This window comes from Melopsittacus undulatus, chromosome 9 (assembly GCF_012275295.1).
Source record: "Melopsittacus undulatus isolate bMelUnd1 chromosome 9, bMelUnd1.mat.Z, whole genome shotgun sequence".
Lineage (NCBI taxonomy): Eukaryota > Metazoa > Chordata > Aves > Psittaciformes > Psittaculidae > Melopsittacus > Melopsittacus undulatus.
The window spans coordinates 42,541,072-42,562,237 of record NC_047535.1 but is presented as its reverse complement, the minus strand read 5'-3'; the positions used below and the strand labels follow the sequence as shown (position 1 = coordinate 42,562,237).

General features: G+C 40.7%; 1 protein-coding gene across 1 annotated transcript in view; it reads right to left on the bottom strand.

Annotated features, from left to right (window-relative positions):
• LOC101871505 (ubiquitin carboxyl-terminal hydrolase 4) overlaps window positions 1–20,270 on the bottom strand; it is a 38,485-nt gene extending 18,215 nt beyond the window's left edge. The window contains exons 1-12 of the mRNA XM_034066449.1: window positions 20,087–20,270; window positions 19,835–19,962; window positions 19,413–19,543; window positions 15,830–15,956; window positions 14,627–14,772; window positions 14,384–14,445; window positions 6,953–7,070; window positions 3,983–4,156; window positions 1,905–2,063; window positions 1,305–1,529; window positions 982–1,065; window positions 424–518 (exon numbers count right to left, since the gene is read on the bottom strand). Of these exons, the coding sequence (XP_033922340.1) occupies window positions 424–518; window positions 982–1,065; window positions 1,305–1,529; window positions 1,905–2,063; window positions 3,983–4,156; window positions 6,953–7,070; window positions 14,384–14,445; window positions 14,627–14,772; window positions 15,830–15,956; window positions 19,413–19,543; window positions 19,835–19,962; window positions 20,087–20,208 (1,571 nt within the window). The 5' untranslated portion in view covers window positions 20,209–20,270. The remainder of the gene's footprint in view (window positions 1–423; window positions 519–981; window positions 1,066–1,304; window positions 1,530–1,904; window positions 2,064–3,982; window positions 4,157–6,952; window positions 7,071–14,383; window positions 14,446–14,626; window positions 14,773–15,829; window positions 15,957–19,412; window positions 19,544–19,834; window positions 19,963–20,086) is intronic.
• Between the last annotated feature and the right edge of the window lie 896 nt (window positions 20,271–21,166).

The window sequence follows — 21,166 nt, the reverse complement described above, 5'->3', positions numbered from 1 at the left end:
CAGCTTAAACTTCACACTATGCTAGTAACAGCTCCAAGGCTTTTGGACCATCTGGAGCATAAGAACAGTAAGCTTGAGCTTGCCTAATAATGCCAGTGAAAGCATAATTGTAATCCAGATATCCAGATCACCATCTCAGAAAAAAGCTTGAAGAAAGTTCCAAGCTGCAGAACACAGAGCAAACACAAACTTCATTGTTACCCAGGGCCATAACTTCCTTTGCATTAGGAAAACACTGAACAGCAGACATGCTGATCTGCTGCTACAAGTGCTGCATTACTGCTAAATCATGTAAAAGGTCTACAGGAAGGCTTATGTTTGAGAGGGAAAATGTAAAAAAAGGAGTAATCAGTTTTTATATCCTGAACCAAAACAATGCTTTGTAGCACTCTTCACATCATGGCATCTTCTCATTTTACTCACACAAAGATGTCGTCTTTTGGTATGATATGATTTAAACCTTCATCCATTTGGAAGATTTTGTGGAACCGATGATTATACACGTCTGTCACCACCATCTAGAACAGCAAGTGATATTTGCAAAGAAATTATAATAAAAGCTTAAGTAAGTTTACGCAAACTAACTTTAAATTCAAATAACATTTTATTCCTATTCTTTATCAGAATTTTCAGCATGACATCAGCACTGTTTTCTATAACAGCACCCAGCAGCTAATCAGCTGTATTTGTTAAGACAGATCAGAAAAACAAAGCACATAGACTGGGTCCACAGAGATACAGAGGACATGAAATTCCAACAGCTTTCTGCCCCTTCTCTTACACCTCTGTACTGCAATGCATGTATCAGAGTAAGCACAGACTGTTTCATGCATCTTTTTTATTTCACAATCAAAGAAAAGCATTCAAACTTGCTAGGGTTTCACCACTATTCCATTAAATTCAGCTTACCACTCATCTAAAAGCTAAGCCACCAAAATGCTTCAAGAACAAAAAAGAAAAACTGTCTGCATTTAGCCTTACATTTTCTGCAGGAACACCAGAGAGTCTGGAAAGCGATTCACACAGATCTGAGATGGCCCCCATCATCGGCACCACAACCCGGTACTAGAAACAAAGACAGTATCATGCTTATACCAGGCAAAATAAACCTAGTCTCACAAACTGAGATTTTAGAAAGCCACTTGATTTCACATGTTCAGTTCCCAGTTTTTGAATAAAAAAACCCCATCCTACTTCACCCAAAGGTGGACAACAATGTCCTCTATGTCACCTGCCAAGTGTCAACTTTAAAACCTAAGAGAATGAGTTGGATTACTTAAATTTTTGTCTTCAACATGCCTCACCTGGACAGGCCTACGCTGTGGGTCTGCATATACCAAGGTGACTTCCATGAGACGATCTCTCCTCAAGGGCAATGGAAGGGTTAAATAACAGAAGGGATCAAAGGTCACAGAAACTTTAGAGCATTTGGGACAAACAAGAGTAGATTTGAAAAGACCATGAAAAATATCCACAATGATAGAATCATTCCTCAGCCTATGATTCTCCCAGGCCTCTTTTGCCACTTCCTATAAAAAGAAAAAAAAACATACATTAAAAGCTATTTCTCACAAACACTCAGGGATCTCACAAGCAGAGGGATCAAAGAAAACTCAGAACATTGATACTGATGTCAATATTGCATCATAAGCACATCTTCCTGCACAACAGTACAAGAACACACATTTTGCTGTAAGGCTGGACAATGGCAATGTGCCATGAGGTGTCACGAAGAGTGAGCCAGGCCATAAAGCATGGCAGGGTTCTCACTTCCCAGGTAGACTGCTTTGCAAGGACAATGTTTGTGTGGCTGATGAGCTGGAAGGCCAGGAAGTGTCACAAACCATAATTAAGAGGTAGGGCAGGTAATGCTTCCCAGGGCGTTTAAGTAAAGGGCACCATACCGAATCAGGTCTGCCATTGGCATCCTTCAGCTCCAAGTAGGGCTTCTTCTTCACTCTGTTCAAATCCTCATGCAAGCCATCTAAAAGAAAAGCCAAGAGCTCCTGGGAATCTTGCTGCTGGTATCCTGAAAACTGAGGGGCAAATCTGCCAACCTGTGTCTGAAACATAGAGACAAGAGTCAGAGGGGTTGAGCATTACCTATGTATGAAAGACAAGAATAAAAACACTCATGTCCTGCCTTTTGCAGAGATCAGCTCCATGCTACCTTACGCTAGCAGCAGATCAGAGTGAACTGGATTCTAATGCAGTAAGGGTGTCAGTACAATTTTTTTCAACTGTTTTTATTTCCCCTCCTAGTGTTGAGAGGGAAGAATGCATTCAGTGCTGTGATGCTAGAAATTTAAGTTATCAGTATTAATTCAGGAACCTCCAAAACAACCAGCACACAAAACCTATCTGCCAATATATAGGTTGTACTTTAATTTCTCTTTCAGAAGCTTACAGTTCTCACAATGCAGACTTGCTATAAAGCATACTGAAGCAGGTGGACTAGAAGACTCAAAATGTTTGCAGAAGATAATTATGAGCTAACAAAACTGGCTTAAAACTTAACACTGAAAAATCTCACCACAGTAATCTCTAGGTGATATGAAGCTAGAAACTTAACAGCCTAAGATAGCGAAAGCTAGAAACAGCATGCCCTTACACACCTCTTATCACGCAACACTGCCATTTAGTGTTCCTGCTTCTGAAACAGCAGTAGGAAGGAATCCCAGAGGAAAACCAACAATTAACTAAAGGAGTGGTCAGTCCTACGACCATCACGAGTCTTCCCATAAACACAAAGAGTCCAATAGACTTGCAAAATTATGCTTAGCACATTCTGAACACTCAAGGTAACAACCGCAAGGAAGCCCAAATTGAAGGGCTGCTTATATAACGCAGATAGTTAACACTGTCACTGAATAAGCAATAGAAAAACCACAACTGATACTGTACTAGGAAAGAGTAATTCCTATTCCAGCCTTAAACAAGAACAGCACACATTAAGGCACTTTTACTGCTGTACACTATATATACATATATTTCCTCTGCTGTCCACTATATATTCATATATTTCCTCTGAATGGAAGTTTACAGACCAACTTTCATAGTGGTGGATGATTTGCCAGCAACTCCAAGTCACAGAAATTAAACATCTTGTTGATCCAGATCTACCTATGACTCCACAGAGGGCAGATTTCTACATCCCATCAAACTTCTGCTCCAGATCTCAAAAACATATACCCTCAACTGCAAGACTATACCACACAAAACCTAAACAGTAACAGGACACACATTTACATTAATATCAGATCACTGCTTATTTCATGCATTTGGGATCCAAATCTTTCACAGCATACTGAGATTGCACTAGAAAAGCAAACTCTTCACATTCCTTGGATGCTTTATTCACTGTTTTAGAATCATAGAATCATAGAATAGTTAGGGTTGGAAAGGACCTTAAGATCACCTAGTTCCAACCCCCCTGCCATGGGCAGGGACACTACTGGAGCATTCTCTGCATTACACTTAAAAGACATAGATACAGTTTTTCTAGAGGTTCATATGCAACTGTTACATTACAGTATTTCAGCTCAAAGCAGCTTTTTACACTGAAGCACTGGGAACACTGCACCAATAAATAACATTATAGACAAAGGAATGCATTTTGCTCTCCACTTTCAAATTTTATTTTTTAAAATTATAACTTTCCTTTTCCCACTGATTAAAGTTCACAGCAATTCACATGCCCTTGCCTAGTTTTGTGGCAAAGATCATTTTGATGCATCTGTAAACAGCTCCAAGGCCGGAAGGTCATTTACCAAGTCAGGCATTTCACATTAAGGAGCAGTAACCAGTTCTGGGGTATGACTACTAGAAAGTCCCTCCCTGTACCCTGAGAAACATTTGATAGAACGTGAAACAACAAATTCTGTCATTGCTGCTTTCCTAACACTAGCATATGTGGAAAGCATATTAGCTTCCACTGTTTCTTCTGTCAAAAAGCTATGCTACAAGAACATGGAGTACTTACTTTAAACATACGTGGTGCCACATGTGACTGTCTTCCAGACCACATCTGTTTAATGAGCTCTGCGTAGGCTTCTGCAATTTCTCCTCTCATCCCCAGTGGATTGTTCTGATTTATTTCAGCTTCATACTTGTCTTCCAGAAAATAGTCAGTCAAAGGAGGGGTATTGCTTAGACACTGAAAAAGCATTAAGAAAATGAATTTATTGCACAAGACAATAAATCAGTGACAATAAAGTAACAAACCCAACTTTCACATTAGAACATGTACTACGTTACTACCAAAACCCAAGAGACTGTGGGATACCATAACCGTTACAACTCAGAGCAGGGCTAAAATTAAAAAGCACCACCACCAGATACTGCAGCCTTCAAAAAACTGACAGCCCATTTCCGAAGTATGGTTTCTCTCATGGGTGTCACACAGGCTTTTGTCCTCAGCATATTTGCCCCCAAGTGTATGCTACCCCTCCAGAGCAGTCTCCACAGGCTTATTTAGCTTAAGGCATAGGATCCACAGCCACTGGTTCTCCCTCAGAAATTTCTTTAAAACTGGCAATGCATTTATCTCCTTCCATTCCTTCAGTGCAGAATAATTTTAAGCATTCATTTAAAGTTACCGTATTTAATAGCTCAAGAAAATAAACAGCAAATAACCTTTTGGGAAAAAAAATAAAAAAAAACCAACCCCCACAAAACACCAAACCAAAAAAAGAAACAACCAAAAAAAACCACAACTGCAGGCTTTTGGAAGGAAGATATCTGCTCTTGGTATTACTGTCCCTCCACATTTTGTTATTTTGTCCTGTAACTTCCACTGACACTTCAATTTGGCTAGTCTCCTGGTGTAATGCTGAGATCTGGCAAAAAAACAAGCCTGCAAGTGCCATAAGAGTAAAGATTACAACCACAGCCCTGCCAAGACTCGCCTGTTCCTATAATTAATGTATGCAGACCTGTTTTCCCACTGGTTACTGGGGTGGTAGGGCAGGCAACCTTACTAATACATTACACATAAATCTGCACAGAACAAGTATGGAAGGTCTGGAGAGATGCCACCTTAATGTCCTCAAGCCTACATCCCATATTCCATCTCCAACCTTGAAATCTTAATATGAGGAACAGTGAGAAGAAAGGTCTTTGCTCCTCCAAGAAGTGAAACACAAGCTATGCTTTAGCCTACAAAGGACCAAACACCATTAAAAATGCTCATCACAAAGTTAGCTCCGTACCTACTCTCCTGGCAGTGCTCAAGGGCAAGTTGTACAGAGACTTGTGTGACATGGTTTAGTGTGTGATGTCCCTGCCCATGGCAGAGAGGTTGGAACTAGATGATCTTAAGGTCCTTTCCAACCCTAACTATTCTATGATTCTATGATTTATATACTTATTAGCAGTGTACTGTGGCAGTGATTTAATCCATCCCAGGAAATCACCACAAGCCTCAGGACACAACTAACACAGAAAGTAGTTTCACTAATTCAGTAATTCAAAGATTTTATACTTATAGCAAGAAGTGACACTCAGATAACTAACGCAAGACTTCGATGTGAGAACAAAGCTAATTCTGAAGTATGATCAAAATTACTAGGGCTTCAAGGCACTGTAGTATCAAGAAATATTAAACTGGGCTCTTTCTGAACACCTGAAATTTCAGGACCTGTAGCAGATGCCTGTACAGTGCTTCACCAACTAGGTGTAGGTACACCACTCTCCCAGCAGTTACATATGGCAATCCAGAGAGCCAGTAGTCCTTCCCTTTAGCCTCCTCCACTGTCACTGCCCTGATTTGTAGCTTTTGGAATTCATTTCCTATCAAATTCTTCTAGTTACAGTGTCCCTGCGCTAAGTATCTTTCCCTGGACAGATGACATTAAAGTGCTTATAGATTGCTATGGTTTGACATTAGCCTCTCACTGGGAGACTGCTGCTAACAAAATTCCACAAACCTCAAAAAATTAAGTCAGATATTTGCATTTAAGAGACTGATGTCTAGAAAATTAAAGCCTAATAGTAAATACAAGAAAGTTTTTCACCCAATTAGTTTCTATGCAAAAATTAAGATTAAAGCATGTTTGGATTAAGTTACTTGGACAATTAAAAAAACAATTCTAAAAGTTGTCTCTTAGCTGTAAAGTTCAAGAGAATATAATGTGGTGTAAAGTTACCAAGATACAACTAAAAATAAAGTCACATTGAACAAACAAGTAAGGCAGCCCAAGTTTATTCTGGTACCCTGAATACGACATGCATAATGCATTATAGTTATTTTAAGACCTGTTCTAGCTTTCGAAGCTACCACAGAATGACAGAAGTCATTACACAGCACTTGGACCACAATATAGTTCATACAAGTTGGCTCATATTTTGTTTGGAATTCATAGCAAAAAACTATCCTTAACAAGTTGGGTTTTTTTAGTGAACCAAATAAACCTAAGAGACTAAGTTAAATGAGTATGCCAGTAATTATTATCTTTGCATAACTGACACAACCTTAACACCCACACAATGACCCTAAAACCTTCCTGTGGCTTTTTACACCCTTCATTTTGGAGGAATCTTTAAACATGGACCCCAGAACCACCTGCAGTGACCTGCTCATATCACTTGTGCGGCCCACACAAGTCACAATGTTCTCCACGTCAGCCCATCTTTGTCAGAGCATAGCACTGGGACTTTACAGTTGGGCATCTGTTTAGTATTACTTCCCCCAGTCTTCCAAAAGTTACTGGATCATTTCAGATCCAGTCCTTTATACTGTTTATAGAACTAATGTGCTATGCATGAGTCAAATTAAATATGAACTCATTTTTTTGTTTGGGGTTTGTCGGTTGTGTTGTGTTTTTTCATTCCAGGTGCAGTCTCCTCATAGAATCACATTAAAACATCCTTTTCTTTCCACAAGTTTTAATCCACAATCTTTGCAAGACTGCTCTTTCATTTAATTCTAAAGAGGACTCTTCCAAAGTCTTACCTGTAATGCAGAATTCATGAAGCAGGTATTTCCAAGGTTACTGAGTCCACAGAGTCCAGGTTGTGACAGGGAAGCATTATCCCTGCAGCTGTAAGAGTTACAGACAAATCCAGAACCTCTGGAAAAAAGACAACACAGTGAACTCCACAGTGAGTTTATTGCATCTCAATCCTGTTTAAGAGTCACACCAAATACAACTAAAAAAGATGCTTAATGAAATTGTTTAACCAGCATGTTACATGTTTGTGCTGCTTCATAGTGGCTAATGATGAATACCAGGAATATGAAGTATATGTGCTAACTTTAGAAACATTAATCATTACACAGTCTATTATTCATTTATGGCTCATAACACACTATTTTCCTCTGTCAGTAAGTACACAGCACTCTACCCTAATGCAGCAAGAGTTTGCATATTACTGTAAGAGTTAATTAAAAAAAAATTATCTCTACCTGGAAAGGCTTCTATGACAATCACAGACGGAGAAAAGAATGTAATCCCTTCCTTTATATTCCCAATCCCCTCAAATCAGGCAGTGCCCTAATAGTAAGCTCTGGACAAGGCAAGGGAGCAACGATCAGCAGAATGCAAGGGTTTCAAAAGCAAAGTCTGATAAAGAGATAGACAAGCGTAGCAGAACTCCTCATCACACTCCTTTTTTATACAGGCAAGGATGCACAGGATTATTCACATGAACGACGAAGAAACAAAAAGAACATTCCTGCTCTTACCCCCTGCCCAGGTGGGAGCTGCTCAGTCCATAGGAGTTACTGCTATCACCGTTAGTAATGACAGAAGTGGCAGACACTGAGGAATAAGAACTTGCTGATGATTTTGAAGAGGTAGTAAAGTTTCTGCTAGTTGCAGTGCTTGATCTGGGAGAAAGGAAAAAGAAGTAGAAACAGTGCTACTACTTTTTTCATATCCAGGCCCACCTCCCACAAAACTCCAAGGACTTGCCACGCTACAGTTAGTTCCCACACAGAAATTTACTGCTTTGATCTGTGTGATCGCACTTTCAAACACTTGACTAGAACAGCAACATCAGACAACAGTATCAGAAGCAAGAGTAAAACTCCTTGCTTGAAGCAAAATCTGGGTTCCAGACTGAAATAAGTAGGTAATTCAGACAGTGAGTGACAGAGAAGCAAGCTTTAAGTTCATGTGTAAATCACCACCTTGAGACAAGCAAGCAAAAAAATCCCAATCACAAAACACCCTGTGTTAAAAAACCAACAAAGTCAGTCCTTCCCTACCTGAAACTCCGACCACCCAAACAGAACATTATTTAGCAAGAAGATAACCAGGGTGGACACAAAACACTTTTGTTACTAAACCTAGTTGATACAACTATATTGTAGCTGCAACTCAGAGGCAAGACACACCACTGTGTACACACAGTATGCATAGCAAGCCTCAGCATTTTGAGATGGGAGATACTGAAACAGATTAAAAAAGTTACTAAGCCTCAAGTCTATCCAGTTGTGGATCCTAGGTTATTCCACACTACTAGCCTCCTGGTATGGAAAAGAACCAGAACACAAAAGCCACCAAAAGATCAACAAGGCACTAAAATTCTGTGACAGTGTTCTGTCATAGACAGCTTTGGCTCCATAAAAAAAGCAAAACCCCAAGGCAGCACTACATAAATAAGCTTAAATAAACTATTTTGATACTTGTTAATATCTCTATAGCAAGAGCTAACTGGGAGATGGTCTATTCTCTCCATCTTTGCTCAAATAAACATGCAAAACCAAACGCAAAAAGGTGAGACACCAACAGCCACAAAACGGTGGCCAACACGCCCAAAGCACAGCAGAGGATAGTGCCCTCAAGCTTTAGCTTGTTGGTGTATCTCTTTATCAGGAGCTTCCAGATGAAAACGCAAGCTCCAAACACAGTCTAAACCTGAAGCATGATAAAGAAAAACACATCAAACACCAGCCAGCATAACCAAAAAGTATACTGGAAAGTATACTAGAAAGAATGAGCAGATCTACTGTAACAACTAAGACAGCCATTTCCAGGGCAGTACATGTCCTTCTGGTCACTGCATGGTGGAGGTGGAACTTTGCAAGACTACCCAGACACAATGATAACACAGAAGAGAGAACAAGAGGGTCTAGGCTAAACAGCAATTACCAGACTTATGCTCCACAAGCAGGCATTTTAAGGGTTAAAATAATCCCACTAATAACAGCATATAGATATATTAAGAACATATTTTGTGAAGTCTGAAGAAGTGAATTATCTAGAAGCAAAAAAAAACAAAGGCAACCTAAAAAGTGCTAGACTTGAAAATGAAGCATCTCTGCTTGACATGTTTGACCCTGCTGAGAGAACTGAGAGAACATAGTAAGATGCCAGGAAAATAATATGAAAGAAATCTAATAAGGAGAAAAAAGGAGGTCAACAACTTAAGGGATTTCAAGCTTTTCAACAGAAGCATCAAGGCAGTGCAGAATCCCACGTCGGATGGCAACTGAAGAGTGCCCAGAAGTACTTCAGGAATATCCTATACACACACAAAAGCCTAAGAACTTTGGAAGAAGATTAAAAAATAAAAAAAATAAACAAAAAAAAAAAAAACAAAAAAACAATTTAAATGAGAAAGGAAAGATAAGAGTCAAGTCACAGCAGAAAAAAGTCTACCTACAAAGTTATCAAGGATCTTGAGGGAGTTCCTGTTAGAAGTTGGAAAGGATCATGTAAGAAGTAAAGCAATGAAAGAGAGGCCAACAACCTTCCAAAAGAGGAGAATAAAACAGAAATCAAATACACTCGAGAATATAAATGTAAGCACTCTCACAAGTTACAAATTACTCTTCTACCTGTAATAACTGAAGAAAGATTGAGGATTTATCCTGGATAGCTGTTCCCCCTCATTTCACAGGATGGTCACAAAGGTAACTATGATTTCAGGTGAAAGGCACAGACAGCAGCTTAGAAAAACTGTTTTCCTCTGAAAGCTTCAATTTTTAACCCCAAGAACCTACTGTTAATGACCCCACAACACTGTAAGCTCTCAAGGAGACTGCCTCATTTGCACAGAGATGACAACAGAAGTCCTGGATGCAAAGCATTTATCCCCAACACCCCAAAAGTGTTTTTTTTTGGAGCTTGCAGACTTTAACTAGCCAAAGCCACTTGTTCCCCCTGCTGCCATCTCTCACCGTATGCAACTTCTGCTCCCTTGGAAATGGAGGCCCCAAGTAAGACATAAACATTTCTTCAAGTTCATGACTTAGAACCTTCCAAAACATTCTGGGCTACCACTGAAACTATGCTCAGATTGGTCTCTGTATGCACAACAGAGACTAGACTGGAAGGTGCCACGCTCTTGCAACTTCCTTTTGATCACAACCACAGTGTTTCTGACAGGGATAAACACATTCAGTTACATTTCATCAACAAAACCTATAGAGAAGTAAACTATACTGAAGACAGACTTCATGTAACCATGCTACAGTTCAGGGATTTGAAAAAGAAAATCATTTGATAGGTCTGAGGATGAGACTGCACTGTATGACTGCTCAATCAGTCCTCCTGCTTAAGCACAATTTAAGTCTCTCAAAATAACTCTTATCTGAGTTAAAAATACATCTTCTAGAAAAATCTTCCATCGTGATTTCAGAACAGCCAACAGCAACCAACCCAGACCACACACTGTTCTAGTGACCAATAACCCTTAGAGTCAGAAGAAACCTGTATTTCATTTACAGCATGAATACCTTGCTTCATCATTTTGGCATCGGTTTGTGCTCGCCTCCATCTGCTGCCTGTAGAGTTTCTCATATCCTACGGAAGCTTTTAAGTGTTAAAATAATCTTTTACATTTCTCACTGATAAAACATTTTAACTTTTGAGTCTCCTAGCACAAAAAACATGCTAATTCTTCAACAATTCACTTGGCTCTGAAACCTCTCATTAGTCTACTTTTCTATCTGTTGACAGTGCCACAGGACATAATAATAAACTGAAAAATGTGCAGTTTTATCAGTGTGCCAGTTATCAAAATCTTCCGATGCACACTCAGCATTTCCCTACTGAAGCACTGAGGTTGTTTTCATTCGTTTTGTCTCAAGGCTGCTACATGAGGTCATATCCAGGGAAATGAACCAGGACCAGCATCACATTCCTACAGAGCCCAGCATGTATTTTGGGCTCATGACCTTCATCCCCACATACATAACTTCATGCTTCACAATACTGATGCACATTGCCCCCGTCTGCCAATTAAAGACGGCAGCAGTTTCACATCTTGCTACGAAACCTTTCAAAACCCACACAAATGGCAAGTGAGAAGAAATCTGAAGACTTGCAGCACAAAAAGGACAAAATTAGATTAATCTAGTCCAGGAACTGTGAAGCCATATGGTTGATAAGAAGAAAAACTGCTAAGCTGAACAGCTTGAGAAAGTACTGTAAAAAGCTTCAAGTGTTTGGAAGACGGAGACAGAAAAAGTGTTTCAATTCAGTTGAAACTACCTTCAGAGGATACAGCAGAATTAGTCCTCCTTTAAACTAGCAATAAATACATATATATATATGTATATACAGTGACAAAACATTTCTGTCAAAGCTAGACAAGGCAGGACTTACATTTAATTGGCAAAGCAGAGACCATAATGCATTTTCATTTAGAAAGTTCTTACATGCAAAAGCCTCCCTGACTTATCTTACATACTTGACAATACTTTGAAAGCATGCAGCACCTACTGCAAACTCAAGCACTTGAAAGATATGTAATAAAGAACTCCCACAAAATATACAACCCAGGTCCTGAAGGGCTCCTCCTAAATCATGAGCACACAAGGAACGGGGAGAAGGACATCAGTTTTAAATATGAGAGGGCATTTAATTATGTATCACATACCTACAAAATACATATCACAACCATAAAGGCCTTAAGACTGTACAGGAATTCCTGGCATGTAATATCATGGAATGTTGCTTCAATTTGAACAGATGCCTAAATCAGGACAGAGTGACTGAGAAAAGCTACATATACTATACCGTATACGTGAACTAAACAACAACTCCTCAACACTTTTACTGAGGAGAGTAACACGGGGAGAGGGGAAAAGGTTCACCACATATACACTGCCATCAGTAAAACGAGGAGCAGGACAAGGAAACAGCAAGAAAATTACAGCAGAAACCAAAGAACAAAAAGGAATTCTACCGCTGAGTATTGCAAAGGGAGGCAGACAGCTACCAGGCAGATGCTAAATACAACTTCACTGCTGATTTCAAATGCAATACCTGATGGAAAAGGTTCTGTTATTACAGATCTGACACAATTTCTTGTTCATTTGTGCTAAGAAAATGATACCCAGGATAAAAAAAGTGTGTTCTAGGACTGGCTTGGAACTCTGCTAGCTCAAGATTTTATTTTGGAAGTCTTGTCAGTAACAATCAAAGAGGACCAAATTTCACAGAGTCTTTGATAAGATCTCCCTTCAGAAACAAAGCATGCTTCCAATTTCAAAATTCCTAGAATAATTTATTCTCTCTTCTGAAACCTTGTCTAGTAGTAAAAGCAGTTTCAAGCTACAAGAAGAAAGCATGTTGTTCCCTAGGGAGAAGCAAACTAACATACAAATATACCACCCAAGGACTGCTGTGATGTATAATAGCATGTTTTCTGTTAAACGTCAGCCAGCTTGATGGCTCGGAAATAGACTGAGGGCTGCCAAACATGGGGAAATGCTGTTTGCCCTGGCAGGAGCCAGTGCCTCTGACTAACACCAAATGGCGGGGGAAAATCCTCACAATAGGGAACTCGCCCACCTCATAGTCACCTTGCACGCACATATTTTGAGTAGTGAGTGACATGAACTCCCAGCTTTCCAAGGCCTCTTTTGGCACACAGGCATGGATGCAGACACCCACCATTCCTTTACCAACAGCAAAGCGCTCTCCATCCTGTTTGGTTTATGGCATCAAAACTCTAAATACACAAACTTTCTCATAAGCTTTTAAAGTGATGCAGCCTAAAGAAAAAAACTTCAAATATAAAGTTTCCCATTGTCCTGGCTAAACGGTATTTTCTCCAGCTGAGAAATAAATTATTCAAGCAAAATGTTTGCCTGAAATAGGATTAAGCACAAGACAATGCACAAAGCCACAGATAATGCTATTCAGATGACTTAATACAATTCTTTTAGCCACCATTACCAGCAAAGTTCAACAATTTCACAAGTTTTACATTATAATAAGCAAATGTTTATTTCCATGTCATTAGCAAACACTAATCTGTGTACCCATAACCACTTCCATTTGAGTACCTCTAAAGCTTGAAGTGTTTACATAGCAGACTAGTTGACAAAAAAGGAAGACACAGCCCTCAGAATGCTACAGGGCTCCTTTTTGGCTTTGTTTCATGTGGAAACAACAGGTTATGATCTGGTCTTGTATGGCTCCCTCTCTAACACCGACTGTCAACCACTACTTGATTATGTACATGATACGAATGTTCAGACACTTTTCACACAATGCTCTTACTGGAAGTTCACTGTAATATGACGGACATTCTCCTGATCCGTTTACCCAGTATTATCTCTCAGAATTGGAGACTTGTTTACAAATAGGTTTCACTGACCTATTTGATCCTTTCTTCAAGTTTAACACTAGTGAGATGCTGATCTCAAACGAGATAACTCAGCAGCAAGTTCTGGAAGTCAACCATATTGTACAGAAAAGCATTTTCTTTATTATGGTCTACTCACAGGACTTGGTATGAGCAGTTTCTTACCAGTGAAGCAACTTGCATTCTACACCATGCACTCTATATATACAGTACTTCATTAAACTCTTCTACCTAGCTCTTCTCGAAATTAGGGAGTAGACCTATCCATGTAGTCCTTACTTGTAGTAGGCTTGTATAATTGCCTTTGTGGCAAGTGGAGTTGTTCAGCTTAAAACTGAAACAACAGTTTCAACTGAAACAACAAGAAGTACATTTCAATACACTTTTTAAGCAGGAATTACCAGAACTCCAAGCATTCACCACTAGCAACTTTGGAAATATACTACAAGATCCTTTTTGTTCTACAATGGCAGAAGACTTTATTTTTTTCCCCTCCACTGTGCAGCTTACAGAGGTAGCCTTTTAAGAAGACTAATTAATTGTAAATAGCACTCCTGTCTCCTAAGAACCTAAAGGTCCTAGAACTTAAGGTACCTAATCCTTCCACAATCTATTTGAAATAAGCCTTAAAAAAGAAGACACTGGCTGAGACAAGAAATCAGCAACAGAACCTTGGAAGAATGTTTATTTTCAAGATTTTCTCTCATTCAAAATAGCTAAAACAAAGAAATCCACAACAGCCCATGACAACCAGGCTCCCTGAGAAAACATGTGGTGGCTCCAGTCTAGCAAATAAACTGGACAAAAGAGCACAAGTGTTTAGGACACGCTTACTTACTTTGTCAGAATATGCTGTCCAGGCCACGTGCCATCTTCATTTTTCACTTCTATTAGAACCATCTGAAAGATAGTTCAGATAATTAAGAAAGGTAACTGAAAGGCTGCTACACATTTGGCAAAATCATTAACAAATCACACTTTCAATGTTTGCTCAAAGTACTTAAAAGCAACTGAAAAAAGAAAAAAACAAAAAGCATAGTAGAGAAAGCAGTACATGAGAATCAAAAGTTATGCCCCTTACCTGACCCTGATAGAGCCCTGCATCTTGGACTGTGCTATCCAGCTTACAGAGCTGCTCATAAGTGTTACTCATATACCTGTTCCATAACCTTGTTTCCTTCTCAGCAGGGATATTGAACAGTTTTCTCATTTCTTTCTCGATGGTACCTGTTCAGGAGGAAAACAACACCAAAATTCCTAAAACATGAGTGCTTTTGGGAAAAAACCTCACAAGCCAGACACTCAGCAAAGAGGTACATCACTGGTCCCTTCAGTCACACACTTGCCTGTCAAGCCCTCAAACTAATAATGTTCAGAACACACTGAGAAATTTCTGCCCAAAGGCCAGATGCTGTGAAGCAGTCATCATTTGAAGGTTCAAGAAGGAAGTGTTCTCAGTTACTACTGGCAGGTCAGACATCAGCAAACAAACAAAAGAAGTATCTTTATGAAAATATGACAGCTGACAGTCAGTATTTTTATACAAGAAAATACAGCAAAGACAGAGAGAGAGAAGGAGAGATTGGCCAAATTTCAGGGAGAAGTGTAGAAGAGCCACTAAGATGTCTAAAATAGTCACACACTAGGAAGAAGGAATCCTAGGAGAACCAGAGACAGAACTGCTGTACATGACTGACGCGGATGTTTCTTAAGGACATAAGTTAGCTAGAAACGTATTCCTCAAAGCTCTTAATCACAACTCCCTGTGTCATGTACAGAATCACTAGGGCTGAAAGAAACTCAGGAGGTTCTTCACTGAAACACTCAAGGCAGGGTCAACAGTGAATTCAGATCAGGCTGCTCAGGGCTTATCCAACCGAGCATTCAAAAATTGCAAGGTAGGAGATTCCCCCACGCTTCTGGGCCCTATTCCAATGTCTAGCTGGGCTAATACACAAAACAATTGTATTAGTTGGAATCTGTCCTGCTTCAATTTATCACTATTGTCGGTTGTTTTGTTGCTTTGTGACTCAGTAGATAGCCTGACTCCAGGTTCCCAGTAACTTCCTCACAGGTGCTATTAGGACCCTCAAAGCTGTCTCCTTTTCAGGCTAAACGTAGCTCCCTCAGTCTCTTCTCAGACATCACATGATGCAACTCTGACTACCTGTTGGTACTCATTACATTTGCTCCAGTTTATCAACACTGTTTGTGTTCTGGATGGCATAAAATATCTCTTGAGGTAGCCTCAGAACACAGCTTCACACATCAGAGAACTACTTACCAACAGTATCTGCTTTGCTAAAGTGACAGCTGATTACATTGTCAGGATCACTGCACTCACACAACTTCAGCTCAAGAAGATAAACTTCAACCTTATAGTGCTTCACAAACAGACCATATTCCACTACCTGCAAATAGAAGGCAGATGTGATAAACAAAACAAGAGTTAAAATACTGAGCAGTGTCTATAAGGTACACTTGCCTGAATATTTTAAGTCTTGCAAGTCAAGCCATAAACTGAACACTGACTTGCTTCCAAGTCACAACCTCTGTCAGCTTGTTTTGAAGGTTTTATTTTCTAAAACATAAGAAACCACAGTGCTTTCCTTCCAAAGTGCAAAGTTCCAAAGGTCCATCATCACAGCTGAACTAACAGTGCCAGTAACTACCCATGAAAAGCATTTGACCACCCAGAGCATTTTAGGAGGAAGAAAAAAAAAAAGAAAATAACCTGCCTCTAGCCTTTGCCTAAGGTTTGCATAAAAAAGAAACAAACCAGGAGCACCGGAGCAAAAACCCTTCTATTACACGACAGTAAGACAAAGCATTCACTACTTTTCTGCATGATACACAGAATGTGCCGCATTAGCCTGTCCTTGCAAAAACAGACAACTTCTCAAAACTTGTTTTGATGACACTGCTTTATTTCAGAGTCACTCTCAAATCAATTTTGCATTTGAAAGACCACTCCAGTAAGTACACCTACCTATCCACTAGCTTTCAGCATATTTAGAGAATAGTATTGTGTAAGACCAGACACCATGCTTTACCTACAGATCACAAAACACATCAGACCAGAAAGAAAAGCACATTTCAGGGGCCAGTTATGAGACAATTGTGATGTAACTGGAAGACAAAAGGGAAAAAAAAAAACCAAACAAAAAACAAACCCAAAACAGAACCACCCCACAAAACTCCACAAAACATCAGAAACCAGAACACTGAACACCACAGCACAATTCCCTCCACAGTTCTTTACCTGTATAATTGAGATCATAACTTATTGAATCATCTGGTGTAATTTTTAAAAGTAGTAGTGTTTCAGAGGCATTTGGACAAGAGCCTTAATAATCTCCTCTAACTTTTGATCGGCCCTGAAATGATCAGGCAGTTGGGCTAGATGATTGTTGTAGGTCCCTTCCAACTGAAATATTCTATTCTATTTGAGTGACACTAGACTTGCTATGACCTACATCTGTGTCATGCTTCCCTCCTCTGAGCTTTTATAGTGTTGTATTAGATTAGGTAAGGTGCTTCAAAGGTAAATAATTAACAAACACATTTGGAAATATCTTCAGTATCTTGCTGGTATAACAGAAAGTAAAACTCTCCCTCTTTAAACACCTTTGACAGGAAAATCAGTCTTTTTTTTGCTAGTTTGTTTTTTTGTGGGGTTTTGTTTGTGTCTTTGTTGGTGTTTTTTTGTTGGTGTTGCTTGTTTGTTGTGGGTTTTGTTTTTTTCTTTTAAAGAAAAATTATGCAAAGGAACCAATTCACAAGTTCCCTATTTCTTTTTCAGAAGGACTTTCATTAAATGGGATGCCCTGTTCTCCAGTATTCCATAGCAAGAATCAAATAAATAAAAACCATATTCAGGAATGGAAGAACTCTCTCCAAGAAGTTTTTGATGAGCTCATTGTGTCCATTAGGACACATAAATAACAAAGAAGAGTCTCTAATTGCCTGCAGATGTCCTTTAAAGAGTGTCTGACCAGCTGGCTTGTCCTGTGTCACAGTAAAACATGTCTACCCCACTAGACAACAACCTGAGCACAGCACTGTGGAATTACACTGGCCTGCATTGTGTACATTTAAACACGTTGGGACTCTACAGAAGACTGCACAAAAATATGGTTTGAGATCATCAAAAGAAACCTGAACCACAAATAAATCTAAACTAACCCTCCTGTACTTGACTCTGACCATCAGACACATAGAGGTGGAAGAAATACCAGCTTGTAGAATTACAAAGATGCCTGAACACTACTTTCCAAATTCTACTTTTATGGGTATTTTGACATATGAATTACAGTTGATCCAGCTTTAGAAAAAGGATTAAAGCATTCAAGGACCACAAGTTTAAGTGCTTTGCTTCCAACACTACCTGCAGAATACTGTAACCAAATACAGGCCATGTTCTGCTCAGGTGCAGTACTACAGCTTGTGTACCCAAATGACCTTTCAAGTTGCTTTTATAAGAGGCTGTATCATCCACAAACCTAATGTTCTGCTATATTTTAAGACTGAAACACAAAAATCCACTTCAGTTACTGGGTTAACAATAAACAGGAACTGGCACTCTCATAGCAATTCAAAACTTTACAAGTTTACTCTTAACTGGGCAGCAGTAACTTGGAATCTTATACCTGTAAAAAAAAAGCTCTAAGCTCTAGCCTCCAGTAATTAGTGTTGAATAGTGGTATCTGATACACCAAGAAAAGGGGGCTCACATGGTTAAACCTGTCATCCAAGTGTTTCCTCAACAAGATCCATACCCATTGTCCAACTTCTAAATTTTTCAGAAAAGGGAGTGCCTAACAACATGCCAGGCTTTCTGAAAATAAAAGCATGCTTATGGACAGAAGCGTTCTCACTCAGAGACAGTGATCTGCACTGGTTCCAGCTTTTCTTCTAAGTACAGATTTTCCTGTTCCTCAATAAATTAGCGCTACTAAAACCACATTTCCTTTATATGCTATAATTGTTTTCCACACACTCCCACTCCTGGTTTACACAGGAGTTCTTTCTACTCAGCAGAGTAAACCTGGAAGCATTCACGCTCTCTGAAGACATCAGAATTTTTCATCCCATATATTTTCTAGCCCACACTGAGTGACAACATTCCAGTAGCACTGACCAGCAAGAGAGGGATCTTACTTCCTTTCACCATTCCAGTGCTACACTTTCCTGGCCCTTACATTCCTTGAAGCAAGCCAACATAATGCTACTTACAACTTCAGCAATATTAATGATGGACATTTTATCAGCACTGTTTACCTGGTGTAGTGACTAATGACTCAGTTTAGTCGACTCAAAACCCTAAGACTAAAATACAAACAACAAACACTTTTACCGAAAGCCAAGTGGCTGATACATTTCCAGAACCAAAACTTACAAATTTCACTTTCTGGAACAGAATTCTGGAAAACAAGAACTGCCTTAAACTCCAGAGGAAGTCCCTAAGCTGCCTGTAGTAAAACACAATCTATTCCAATGCCTCTTTCTGTCTGCAGAGAATGACAACTTTAATTTTTCAAGTGCAAACTATTGCATGCAACATAAAACCACTGCACTAGTTTGAACTGCACTGGTTCAAACACTAAGGCAAAAAGTTAACCAGAACAAGGTTCACGGCTCTTCCCACATATGACCCCTCAACTGAGAATCACTCAAAATTCAGGCATTTGAACTGCAGCACTGGAAGATTATTCTTTCAGACAACACGACAAAAGACTTTATGTTATTATCTCCACAGAGCTGCTGAGGATCCTGTCCTAACTCACAGCTAGCAAAATAAACACTAAGTTTGGTAGAGATCAGACAACAAAACCAGGCTGAAGAGAACTGGGCTCGCCCATACTTACTTTTCTCACAATAGGCTGCTGTCCATCCATGCAGCCATACCACATCACCAGCTTATTCCAGGCTTCAGTTGGAACCAACACATAATCCAGCTCATCAATGAGGTGCTCTTTTAAAGTTTGAGTTTTTGGATCTAAAAGGAGACAGTCATGAGAAAACACAGCATCAAACAGAATCCTTGATTCTCAAGACCTACACACACACTACCCACGACACCGAGAAAAGCCAACACTCCCACGGGCAAACAGAAACCGCACCAGTCTCCTATTTACAAGGCCGGGCCGGCCGCTCGTACCCTCTCAGAACACACGGCTTCAAAAGCCAAACCGCGCCACCAGACGCGTGCACACACGAGTGCCTGACAGGAGCCCGGCCGCGGCCCTGGCCCAGCCCCCGCTCCCCCGCACCGCCGGCCACCACTCACCGCTAAAGAGCCCCGAGTTGTCAATAGGCCCAGGGAAGAGGCTGGGATCACCAGTGCCGAACATGTCCCAGCTATCGAAGCCTACGTACTTCTTCCACTGCTTAAACCAGCGGCTGTCCACCAGGTACCTGCAACACATAGCACCGGGCTCAGCGGTCCCCCTCAGTGGTGGCCCGGCCCGCTCCGGTCCGGTCCAACAGGCCCCACCGCCCAGAGGGAAAGGAAACAGACAAGAAGGCCGGCTGTGCTCACCAGGACTCCCCGGGCCTGAGAGCCGTAGCCAACAGCGGCCCCAGCTCTGCCCGTTGCACCGCCACGTCCGGCCGCGCCCCACTGCTACCACCGCCGCCGCCGCCAAACTCGGCCGCCGCCATGTCGGTACACGAACCCTGGCGCGGCCGGATGTCTGCCCACGTACGCGTGCGCCCGCCGCGTTCGCTCCGTCCCTCGGCGCCTTCTCCGGGGTGGGCGGGGCCACGCTCAGGGGCGCGGCGGGCGGTGCTGAGGCGGTGTCAGCTATGTGGGAGTTACCTCACGCTGACCGGGCCCGTCCTGGTGGCTGCAGCAGAGGCTGGCTCAGAGCAGCCCCAGAGCCCTTCGGGTAAGTTTCTGCCACGAAAGTGGGTGGCACAAACGTTTGGTGTGTGTTGTGTTACTTCAGTGTTACCTGTTTCTCCCATTACTGACTTCATGGAGCCCTCTGGCCAGGGTGTTGGCTAGGGAAGGAGGCTCCACAAGAATAATGCTCAGGAGTTTTTAAAGTGTCTCTAAAAAAAAAGAAAAAAAAACCCAACAAACTCTAATCTCTAACCAAAGAAATCTTTTTACCTCACAGAAAGGCAGTGAGGGATGACGTGGTGGGCCATGCTGTCTACACAGGAGAGTGCTCTTCCAGCCGGCAGTGTCTGATGGTGCTCCATCTCTTGCCAGCAAGAACTGGTGGGGCTGCAGCAACCCAGGTTAAAATGCTAAAGGCCTTTAGTTTTCTGAGAGCAGGGCAAGTCCAGTTAACACTGAAAAACACAAACATTTTCTTCTTCCAGCAAGAGTCAAGTCCTGTTACTTCTGCTTTTTCCGAAGGGCAGGGCCCCTTTAGGCTTCTAGAAGCTAACACACCCTGTTACAGCAAGCCCGGGTGTGTTTTTAAAGTGAGTCAGCTGTTCTGAGATAATGCTTGTGTGGCTGACCTCACTATGCTAATGAATTACCTTCTCCTAACATAAAGTGTGTTAAACAATTAAAATGGTTTCATTCAAAGCTTTCTGATTCCCTAGTAGCAAGTGACATTGTTACAGTTTCACTGTAGTTTGTTCTGTTCTCCTGTTTCTTCAA